General features: G+C 48.8%; 1 protein-coding gene across 1 annotated transcript in view; it reads right to left on the reverse strand.

Annotated features, from left to right (window-relative positions):
* furina (furin (paired basic amino acid cleaving enzyme) a) overlaps positions 1-12,500 on the reverse strand; it is a 111,408-nt gene that overhangs the window by 21,467 nt on the left and 77,441 nt on the right. Inside the window, exon 8 of the mRNA XM_080843066.1 lies at positions 4,115-4,287. Coding sequence (XP_080699192.1) covers positions 4,115-4,287 — 173 coding nt within the window. The remainder of the gene's footprint in view (positions 1-4,114; positions 4,288-12,500) is intronic.

Genomic DNA, 12,500 nt, shown 5'->3' on the forward strand with positions numbered 1-12,500 from the left:
CCAAGGGTGGGTGGGGTAAAGAGAAGTGAGTGGAAAAAGCGGGTGAGAGGGAAGGTCGAAAGGTTCATTAAAAGGCTACTTAGATGATGGGCTGGGTGTGGGCTTAACTGGGGCTGCTATGGAATGGACAGGGCAGCAGGGCAAAGGCAATACTGATGGTATCTCTCTCTTTCACTCTTCCTCTGTCCTTCTCTTCCTTCTGTGCCTTTTCACCTCCACCTTTCACATTTCTCTCTGTCTCTTTTTCTGTCCATCTCTTTTGCTCCTTCCCATTCCACATACTCCCTGTTCCACCCTTCCTTTGTTACTGTTTCCTCTCTCTCTCTCTCTCTCTCTCTCTCTCTCTCTCTCTCTCTCTCTCTCTCTCTCTCTCTCTCTCTCTCTCTCTCTCTCTCTCTCTCTCTCTCTCTCTCTCTCTCTCTCTCTCTCTCTCTCTCTCTCTCTCTCTCTCTCTCTCTCTCTCTCTCTCTCTCTCTCTCTCTCTCTCTCTCCCTCTCCCTCTCCCTCTCTCTCTCTCTCTCTCTTCCTCCCTCCCTCCCTCCCTCCCTCTCCCTCTCCCTCTCCCTCTCCCTCTCCCTCCTCTCCTCCTTCACCCCTCCACTCCAGCACTGGCTGGGTAGTGGCCGAGGCTAGCGGTGGGCCACAGCAGATGTGGCTCCAGATGTGAGCAGCTGGCTGCCAAACCCCACACCAGACCGGGGGGATTACGGCACCAGCGTCTAAATTAAACTACATGCCCCCGCACAGCAGTCCTGCCCCGTAACCCAGTTGCTTTACGCGCCGCATAACAAGCCTTATCCTCTTATCGTCTCCTCCACATTACATTAACACAAACGTCCCCCCCCCCCCCCCCCCCACACCTCTTGCAGCACGGGGAACTCTTCTCTCTGGCGTAGCGTGGAGACGCGATGGGAAATGCTTCAGTTCTCCCTCTAACTAGAACACATAATAATGGGAGCTTTGGGTTTTGCCCGCTGACGGTATAAATCATCTTGTCACTCTAAACCCGCATGGAGTGCAGGGTTCCGCTCGTTCTAAACGCACCTTGCACTTAGGAAAAGGCTCTTCCCATCACACTCATTCAAACCAGACAGAATTCCATGTACATTATATATAATCTTAGCATTCTGAACACTACACATACAGGGTAAGCCTATGTTCCTAATGAAAGACTGTCCACAGAGAACAGGAGACTCTGCTGTGCGTGAGGCTACACTACATGCCGTATCAGGCGGCCGTCCCGGGTGACATGATGAATGCGTGTTGGATCGAGCAAGCAGAGGGCTTTTTTCCCAGTCTCCCCCCAGGACAATATCACACATATACATATACACACACACACACACATACACATATACACACACACACACACACACACACACACACATATACATATACATATACACACACACACACACACACACACACACACACACACACACACACACACACACACACACACACACACACACACACACACACACACACACACACACACACACACACACACACACACACACACACACACACACACACACACACACACACACACACACACACACACACACACAAGTGATGGGTGGAGAGGAGCGGAGCGCTCCCAAATGCTACATCAGCAGAGTCACGCTGGACTCAGGAGACCACAGCTAGCTCAAGGCGAAAACACATTATGGGCACTGTTGTTCATCATAAATATAAACAGACAAGCGCACACACACATGCACACGCACACGCGCACACACACACATACATACACGCACTGGCACGGGCACACATACACTCTAGTGCTCATCTTTTCTGTACACTTTAAGAACACACTCAAAGACACACTCTGTCTCTCTTTCCCTCTCGTTTCTATGTCCATACCCTATGCACTGTTTAAACAACATGCCCTGTCTTAATATCATAGACACTAGGCTCCATGATACAGATGCAAAAGCAAAATCTATTTCAAAAGCAATTAAAGTCACCACACACATAAAGCCCAACACAATGGCATAAGCACACAAGAGCTAATGATGACACGGGCCACTCGTTCAATGGACATTAAAACCTTTGGTGCATGTATATATCCTTGGTCTTTTCTTTCATCTGAAACACACCTGCCTGTCCCACAGAAGTCCATTCCAGTGTGTGTGTGTGTGTGTGTGTGTGTGTGTGTGTGTGTGTGTGTGTGTGTGTGTGTGTGTGTGTGTGTGAGTGTGTGCCTGCGTGCGGCTGTGTGTGTGTGTGTGAGTGAGCGAGCGAGCGAGCGAGTACTTTAGCGAGGCCTGCGTTGAGTGGTGCATGTTTGCGCGTGCTAAGACGCGGTGGCGGCCGATCAATGGGCCGCTCATTAATCATGCAGATGGTCATTGATATTGCGGATAAAAGAAAGCAGAGCCAGTCTATTGTGTGTGTGGCTGCCTGGGGGGCTGCCTCTCTCCCGCTAATGAAGTCTCCCAAATGCAAAAGCACAGTGCCTGTTCAGCCGCACAAAGCCCTAATGACGGCCAACATACTACAAAGCCCGCTGTAATAGCCAGCGCCCTTGATAATCACCCTGTCATTACTATGTAGTCCTAAAGAACAATACCTACAAGAGGCCTAAATAAGAGCCCACGGTCGGGGCGATTCAAGCGCTGGATGTTTGTTCTACGTGGGCAGATCTGCGGTTACGGCTGACGGCTTGCCAACACAAAGGAGGCACATTCGGGACAGATGATGAATGATGGCTCGGCATTAGAGCTGGACCAACGGGGTGGGTCAAACGCGCTTCATTAGCGGCTAAACCCAAACCGGGACGACTAACAGCTCATGGTGGAGAGGCATTTCATGTTTCTCGTCTGAACTTTTACAGTCGGGACGCAACTGGCCGCTTCTGACAACAACTCATAGCGCTCTAAAAGTGCTTCTTTCAGGAGGGGCCGTGTGTTTCTTTGCAAACTTGCCATGGTTTAGAAAGACCTGTATGACCAGGCTTAGAGAGAAGCTGCTGGAAACTAAACGGAGCCATAATGTGAACAAAGGCCTGAAAGGGACTGAGGGGTTGCCACCTTCAGGCATTCCTTCCTCTCCTTACTCCCTCCTGCTTTTCATTTCTCTCTCTCTCATTCTCTCTCTTTTTCTCTGCCCTCTCTCTCTCACCCTCTCTCTCTCTCACCCTCTCGCTCTGCCCTCTCGCTCTGCCCTCTCTCTCTGCCCTCTCGCTCTGCCCTCTCGCTCTGCCCCCTCTCTCTGCCCTCTGTCTCTCACCCTCTCTCTCTACATTGGTTAGTTTTCAAAAGCCCCTTGTAGTACTAAGACATTAGGACTCCTAATTCGGCACACTTTTCTCTAAACCAGCGATGAAACTGGGACACAGCACAGCTTCAATGTGACCGATAAATCAGAGGAGTTCTGCACAGCAGTGGCTCGTCGCTACGCTCTCACAGACCAGTGAGAAATAGAGCCAGAGCGACAAACATGCACCAAATCAAACAGCGCTGTTAAGACCCACTGTGTGATCGCTACCACTCCTCTGTGAGTGTGTGTGTGTGTGTGTGTGTGTGTGTGTGTGTGTGTGTGTGAATGTGAGTGTGTGAATGAGAGACTACAAGACAGAGAGAGATCGTGACACCGGGGACTCGCTTCTATTAGGCTCAGTTCATTACAAGCAAAGAGCCCACACCGAGGCGCCAAGCTGGCGGATAAATGGCCGACGCGTTTGGGTTTGGGTCCGGGCCGACGCCACGTGTCGGCGCCTCCTGGCGAGCCACAAGCTGGCAGACAGGAAACTGTGGAAAAATGTCTGGGGAGGAAAGAGTAGAGACGACCACAACTGCTCTATTCCTCTACGCCTTATCTTCCTGTGTCTTCTGGAAGTTATCCGTTCGCTGAATTCACAGCAATGTAATCTGAATCCAGTGGAACACTTCATCTATAAAACATGAGAGAGTATGTCTCTCAAGTTGCAAGTAAGTCTATCTTATACCCGGAGCGTTCTACCCCAGATCTGGCCCTTTTAAATACGGACATCTCCCCTCTCTCGGCTGGAAGGAGATAAAACAGGAGTTAATGCAATACACGTCAGAGAGGGAACAGAGTGGGGGAGGTGGGGAGGAGAGGGGCGAACAAAACAAAAAGTCTTAGTTACCTCGGTGACCCCTCGCAGGAAGGCCTCCTTAGCGAGCTTGGCGGGGCCGTCCACAGTCTTGCCGTCGTCCTCTGGTCCCCAGCTGGCGCTGTAGACGTGGATGTGCTGTGGGTTACGGCTCAGAGACTGGGCCTCCACCATGTCTGTCACCTCCCCATCCAGCATTCGTACACCTACACACACACACACACACACACACACACACACACACACACACACACACACACACACACACACACACACACACACACACACACACACACACACACACACACACACACACACACACACAAAGGGTTAAGTGACTTTTCAACCTTGCTTAAGTTCAGTTGCTCAACAGATCAAAAGATTACGCACCAAAGTGCACTTCCTACATGCTCTAGATATGGTGAGGGCTATTTGCTATGCTACACTTCTCATTCGGCAGCCAACTTCAGACACTGAGTGGAACAGCGGAAGTCTGACAAGACAAAAAAGGCACTTCTCAAATCCTTCAAAGTTTCTGCTTGGTACTTTCAAACGCGTATAAGCAGCTATCGACTGTACAATGAAAGCGATCGGGAAAAAAAAACGTGGCATCAAAGCCTTGACTTGGTAAAAACCACAAGAAGTGCAGCACAAAGCTAGTGGAGGAGAGGGTGCTGCATTTATAATTCAAGTTGTGCTTTTGGAGGAGGAGAGCAGATTGAATTTTGGAGTTCACAGGGAGGTAATGGATACAAACACCCCTTTTGCCTCCACAGGCGTATCTTTAAAACCTTTTGAAAGATGGGGGCAGGCGCTTTGCAATCTTCTCTCCCTCCCTATCTATCTCTCCTTCTTCTAGCTTTACTTTTCTTGTTCTCCTCCTCTCTGTCGCTCTCTCTTTCTTTCTTTCTCTTGCAATTTCCTCGCTCTCTTTTTCTGCCTGGCCAGTGTATGTCAAAGGATGAGCAAGGCCTTGGGGAATGAAAGCGGGGAGGGGGGAAAAAATATGTCCGTTTCATTTCTGAAGTACAGCCATTGATTTTGGATCAAACGGCTAAAACCCTTTCCCACCGCACGCATGTGTGTGTGTGTGTGTGTGTGTGTGTGTGTGTGTGTGTGTGTGTGTGTGGAGGTACTTCTTAGAATGCGACCCCTCTATAGTGAGGGCAGAGAGACAGAGGGCAGGTGTCTTCAAAACCGCTTCACCCCTGCGGATGCCGCCGCTGCCGTGCCTTTCATCGGCGAGGGGTGAGGTTATTCGAGTCGGCCTGCGTTTGGGGGCGAGGTAAATAAACAAAGGGGGTCAGGGCTCTTTCATCTGTGGCCCATCCCATCTTGCCTCTGTGACAGAGGTCACAGCGCTGCCTACAGAGCATTAATGGAAGGAGGAAGCCTAGTGGGTAAGACAGAGGCGCAAGGATGTGGCTCCCCCACACAACCTTTACATTCCACAAACTCTGCATGTCCTTAAAGCGCTCACAAGTCTGGACTGATTGAGGCTACACACCAAAATAGAATGAAGAAATAAGCGATAAGAAAATGAAACCATGGTGCTAATAACATGAAGTTAAACCACCAAACACAGGATACAGTAGTATTTGTTTTTTCCTCGAACCACGGAAGTGACTCTCTTGCCGGGGACACGCATTGAGGAGAGAGAGAGAGAGGGAGAGACAGAGAGAGGAGAGACGGATCGAGGAGAGACGGATCGAGGAGAGACGGAGAGAGGAGAGAGAGAGAAGAGGGAGAGAGAGAGGAAAGAGAGGAGGGACAGAGACAAGGAGAGAGAGAGATGAGAGGGAGAGAGGGAAAAAAGAAAGGAGAGACAGAGAGATGTGAGGGAGAGAGAGAGAGAGAGGGGGAGAGAGGAGAGAGAGAGAGGAAAGAGAGGAGGGACAGAGACAAGGAGAGAGAGAGATGAGAGGGAGAGAGGGAAAAAAAGAAAGGAGAGACAGAGAGATGTGAGGGAGAGAGAGAGAGAGAGGGGGAGAGAGGAGAGAGAGAGAGGAAAGAGAGGAGGGACAGAGACAAGGAGAGAGAGAGATGAGAGGGAGAGAGGGAAAAAAGAAAGGAGAGACAGAGAGATGTGAGGGAGAGAGAGAGGGAAAGGGGGAGGGAGAGGAGAGAGAGACAGAGGAGAGGGAGAGCACCATTTGGAAAAGTGTGCCAGTGAGAAATGAATGACAGCTGTGCAGCAGCCACTCCTCCTGACAGGGAGAGGATGTTTGGGGGAGCGGGGGCCATTGGGTTTGGATAAGGGGTGAGCGGCAGAGGCAGGAGCGTGACCGTCTGTCCACGCCACTTAAGCCTGCCGACCGACCCACTGACTGACTGACTGACAACACATCAGCCAGCTCCACTCAAAGAGCACTGCAGCTCAGACACCACTCCAGTACACACACACACTCACAGACACCACTCCAGGACACACACACAAGACACCCCTCCAGTACACACACACACACACACACACACACACACACACACACCACTCCAGTACACACACACACACACAGACACCACTCCAGTACACACACACACACACACACACACAGACACACACACACAAACACAGAAACCACTCCAGTACACACACACACACACACACACACACACACACACACACACACACACACACACACACACACACACACACACACACACCCCACTCCAGTACACACACACAGAAACCACTCAAGTGTACACACACACACACACACACACACCCACACACACACACACACACACACAGAAACCACTCCAGTACACACACACACACACGCACACACACACCACTTCAGTACACACACACAGACACACACACACACACACACACACACACACACACACACACACACACACACACACACACACACACACACACACACACACACACACACACACACACACACCACTCCAGTGCACACTCTCACTCACAACTTACAGGACACATCCTAACTCAGAAGCCAAAGCGTTCTCTCTGCAGTAGTGACGCTCATGGGGACAGAAGCTCTCCCTCTACTCCAGGAGCTCCGTCTGAACCAGCACCAGGGCCGGATTAACAATTTTCTGTGCCCTGGGCAACAAGGCTCAAGGCCCCCTTTTTTTTTTCGAATCCGAACCGAGCCAGAAGGAATCAATCTCAACTGTTCATAGTACTAATTCCACATTGACGTACGTTTTTTTTATGAATAGCCTGGCTTTATTAAACTGAGGCATCAGTTAAATGCTCTCTCACACAAACAAGCGCTGTTAAACGCACAAGCGTGCACAATAAGGCCCATAAGTATATTTAAATTAAATGATTGACATTGCAAGAACGTTTAGTAAAATGATGCGGCTCCTTTAAGAAGAGCACGTACAGGGAGGGAGAATGGTGACGCATAGTTTGGATGCAGCAACAAAGATTTATGTGCTGTAACAGTGTTAACCAGTATGTGAGTAACGTGAGTTTTAATAAAGCATAGCGTGTGTAATGTGCAGCTATTTCATTCCGTTTGCTAAACTTTCCTGCTGTCTGTATTTACTAACCAGCAGCAGACGTAACAGGAAGGGAATTAACCCGAAGTGAAAAACATGTAGGCTAATCTACTTCGGCCGTGGAGCATTTTACTCCCCTGCAATCTCCAACTACGGGACAGCCTCCGACAGCAGGAAAGGTTAACAAACGGAATGAAATAGCTACACATTACACACGCTACACGTTTAATACAACTCACGTTTTATGCTATACCAACGGAGGCACAACAGACATCACCATGCGCTGCCAGGACTGCGTTCATAACGTGATATTTGTCAACAACGTTGTCAAGTGCCCCTTTGATGTCATGGGCCCTGGGCAAGTGCCCACTTGCCCTAATGGTTAATCCGGCCTTGACCAGCACGTGCTGCCCTGCTGAATGCTGACTTCTGCAGCTCAGCAGTAACAACCCAACACTGGACTGCATAAAGTTTCTCTGATCCGGCCTCGAGAACTGCAGATGAACAGGCGCCTTCTGAGCTCGCACATCCACAGCAATAATAATTAATGAGAATGGCTCTCACTAAATCATTTATACAAATATAAAATATATACAAAAACAAACGCTGCCAACTGCCAGTTCAGTTAATTTCAGTCTTTTCACTATCAGTCAAGACAGCTGACAACAGCACCACAGTACAAAAGACTCTCCAGACGTCAAGGGAACACTAAGCACTTTTTGTTCTCACTTTGCTTTTGCCGTTCTATCCAGATTTTACCAGGCATGTTCAGCTGATGATGAATAGGGGGAAAGCTACAATCGACTTTCTTTAAAAAAACAACAACATAGCAGAGATTATCGAGGGAACCGCATGTATCAAATCAGTTCTGGCTGGACAACGCAATTACAAAACTGAGCTGTACAAAAAGCTTTATATGGGCCTCCAGGAATTCAGGAGCACTTCCTGAAGTAGAATGCCAAAAGATTGTGTGCTTTCACTGAGGTGGCAGGAGCGTCCCTGTGCCTCACCAGCCTTCCCTCCCTGGCCCTGACCCTCTCCCTCCTGAGGGGAGGCCCTGGTGGCTAGACTAGGTGAGGCTAGGGAAGCCCTGAGGAGATGCCGGTTCCCTTTAAGGCTCCTGCGCTGAGACACACTGTGGCATCCCCCTGCCCTCGCTGGGGAACCGCAGCGTCCCTCTGCAGCAGCGCTGAGAGGCTCCAGGAAGATGAGCGTGCACAGACACACACACACACACACACACACACAGCGCTGTCCAACAGAGGCTCGTGGCTCCAGGCAGGTGAGCGCACACACAGCGCAGTGCTGTCCAACAGAGGCTCGTCTTCAGGCAGGTGAGCACACACACACACACACACACACACACACACACACACACACACACACACACACACACACACACACACACACACACACACACACATGCACACACACACACACACACACACACACACACACACACAGAGTGCTGTCCAACAGAGGCTCGTCTCCCCTGAGCTTCACTCCAAGGCCAGGGCTGCAGCGCTCTCGAACACTCAGTACTGATGGAAGAGCTGGCCACTGCTGTGGTGGCTTACATAACTCACCTGCAGGTCTGCCTTCTCTAGCTCACTTCAGCTTGTATCATAGTACACATACACACAAAACGCACTCAAACCTGCACACACACACATTCACACACACACACACACACACACACACACACACACACACACACAGCTGAAGGGGTTTTCTTGACAGGGCCCAAGAATTTATTCAGAAAGTTCGATCCCACTGGGACTTGGAGTGCAGATATGGCGCAGTACAGTCACTTCAGTGGACAACAAACCCAAACACACACTCTCTTCTCTGCAGCTTGCCAGCTTCATTGCATATCCTGGATGGCTTATTTGGTCATTCTGTCATTGCAAAATATCATAACAGAGCGATGGAATGCATTTTTGTTGCGCTTTGGTGCCTCAGTCGGTATCTTGCAGGACAGAGTTCCCCCAGCACCCAGTCAAAATGACAAAAGATGACATTCCCGGAGTCTAGGAATCTTGGGGAATGGGGGCATCCGTCACTAACACGGCTCATTCTTTCCTTCCGTTATTTACTTTGCCTGTCTGTTTGTTGCCTGGATACATGCTTTAACTAAGCCCACTCAGGTTCCTGCAAAGCCTCTGGAAGAGACCTCATTACGGAGGGAAAATGAGGTTACGGCTGTCTGCTTTTGTTTTGGGTCGGCACATTTGACAGCAGGCAGGCCAGGGAGAGGACTGGGGCCGGCTATGTTCCGAGTGCCAGCTGCGAGCGTTGGGTCTTTCGGAGGGCAGCAAAGGGGGAATGTAGAACGGGATGTGTTTGTAACCGTCAGTTTGACGACTCACCTTTGTTACTAAACTGAGCTGTTAGTAACAGAGGGGAGACTCTGAAGGCCGAAGCAGAGAGTCTGAAGCGGTAAGGAAGAACCACATGAGAAGGAAGCAGACGCAAGACAGGAGTGCATTACAGAGGATTACGAACATGTCAGCTTTTTTAGATTTAAACAAGGAACTGGAGCGTGGGTGTGCCTGTGTTAGTGCAAATGTGTGTGTGTCTGTGTGTGTAAGTGCATGTGAGTGTGTGTGCGTAAGTGTGTGCGTGTGTGTGTGTGTGTGTGTATGTGCCTGAGTACACATCACATACAAATCTGAAAAATCTGGGCGACGAATCCAAGGGTTTCCACCAAAAAAGAAAACTTCACAAACTTCTAAGAAGCATGCATATGTGAACAGATCCCTGCAGTGTTTATAATTAGTATGCAAATAAAAGCAAAAAAATGAGAGGGAAGAGCAGCACACACACACACACACACACACACACACACACACACACACACACACACACACACACACACACACACACACACAGATACAGACACACACACACACACAGACACACACACACACACAGACACACACACACACACACACACACACACACACACACACACACCCTCAAACTATTTCTCAAAATCCCTAAACAATGCATGTACATGCCATCATCAATCATCCGGCTGTCTCAGGTCAGTGATGTAAAAGTTAGTAAATGCCCTTGTGGGATTTGGATGTTTTCAGCCCAGCAACTGCTCCTGCTGTTCAGCACTTAAATAGGCACGCATGATTGAATCTCTTTCAATCCAACGCCTAACACCTACAATGCACAGCGATCTCTAATACGCAAAATGGAACACGAGTTAAATAACAGAGAGGAGAGAGGAAAAAAAGTCTAAAGCGATTGAGGAGAAAACAACTGAGAGAATTAGTGAGGGCATGAGAGAGAGAGAGATAATAAAGTGAGAGAATGAGAGAGATAATAGAGTGAGACAGAGAGAAAGAGGGAGAGAGAAAATAGAGTGGCAGAATGAGAGAGATAATAGAGTGGGAGAGACAGATAGAGTTTTAAACAGCATGAGGGGAAAATGAAGGAGGTGTGCTTGCAGAGAAGAATGGGGTTGAGGAGAAGAGAGGGGAGTTAGTTTAGGGCAAACAGGATGTCACCTATTAAGGCTCAGTCAAACGCCAGGGGTTCAGTGCTGAAGCGCTGTGCGTGCGTGTGTGTGTGTGTGTGTGTGTGTGGGAGGGGGGATTTGGGGGTGGCTGAGAGGTAATGAGATGAAAGACGCACTGAAAGGCATAAAAGCAGCAGCGCTAATTAAAAGGATTACACATCACACCGATGGCTCCGTCTCTCTCTCTCTCTCACACACACACACACACACACACACACACACACACACACACACACACACACACACACACACACACACACACACACACACACACACACACACACACACACACACACACACACACACACACACACACACACACACACACACACACACACACACACACACAGATAGATGCAGAGCACCCTTACTATCACACACATATGCTCACGCTCCAGGCATCAACACAAACACCAGAAGAGGAGCTTAGCTCAGATAAAGACACACCTGAATGCAAGGAACGCTATATATCTGTAATGTCTCTCTCTCGCTGCGTGCGCGTGTGTGTGTGAGAGAGAGAGAGAGTGAGAGAGAGACAGAGACGTAAAAGACGTGAGAGAAAAGGAAGTTATGGTCAGCACAACAACACCTACAGACACTGCCCAAATTCTCACAACATTAATGTTAGCTGTCTCTAACTCTATGTGGGTTAGCATGCTAGTGCTTTAACCATGGAATTTATCGAGTCTATACCACAATGAAAGTTAGAGAGAATATGTTTATTTAACTTTAATATCTGCCTAAACACTGTGGGCAGTTCATCATTTACTTTTGTTGTTATAGTTACTATTCAAACTTTCCAGATTAAACTGTGAAACCAGATCTGTCATAGCTGTCTTGATATACAATAATACACACACTATGGCAAGCGCTAAATGATATGAGAGAGAGAGAGAGAGAGATAAAGAAACAGAGAGAGAGAGAGAGAAAGAGAGAGAAAGTGAAAGAGAGAGAGAAATAGAGACTGTTCCCACAAGCCTACATCAAGTGGGCAAGAGAGCAGAAAAAAAGAGAAAGATACGGACACACAAAGAGATTGTGTGTGTGTGTGTGTGTGTGTGCATGCATGCATGCGTAAAAGGACACACACACATACACCAAAGACGGCTCCAGTAGCAAGCATCAAACACCAGAAACGTCCACTTTGATCAAAATGCAGTTGGAGGCGGTGGTGTGGCATGTGTGGTCTGCTTGGCTTCAATGTAGCTTCTGCACAGATTTGAAAACCGACTCCCTCATTAAAAATGATCAATAGCCTGCCATCACACAGCCACACATTAGGAAACGCACTTTTTGTTCTTTTATTTTGAACTTTTTCTCATGGTTTCGCTTTTCCCTTTCACAACTTTAGCCTAGCTGAGGTGATGTGAAATGAATCCACCTCTAGGTGTTGCTGAAGAGCAATAC

The sequence above is a fragment of the Sprattus sprattus genome (assembly GCF_963457725.1).
Source record: "Sprattus sprattus genome assembly, chromosome: 8".
Taxonomy (NCBI): Eukaryota; Metazoa; Chordata; class Actinopteri; order Clupeiformes; family Clupeidae; genus Sprattus; species Sprattus sprattus.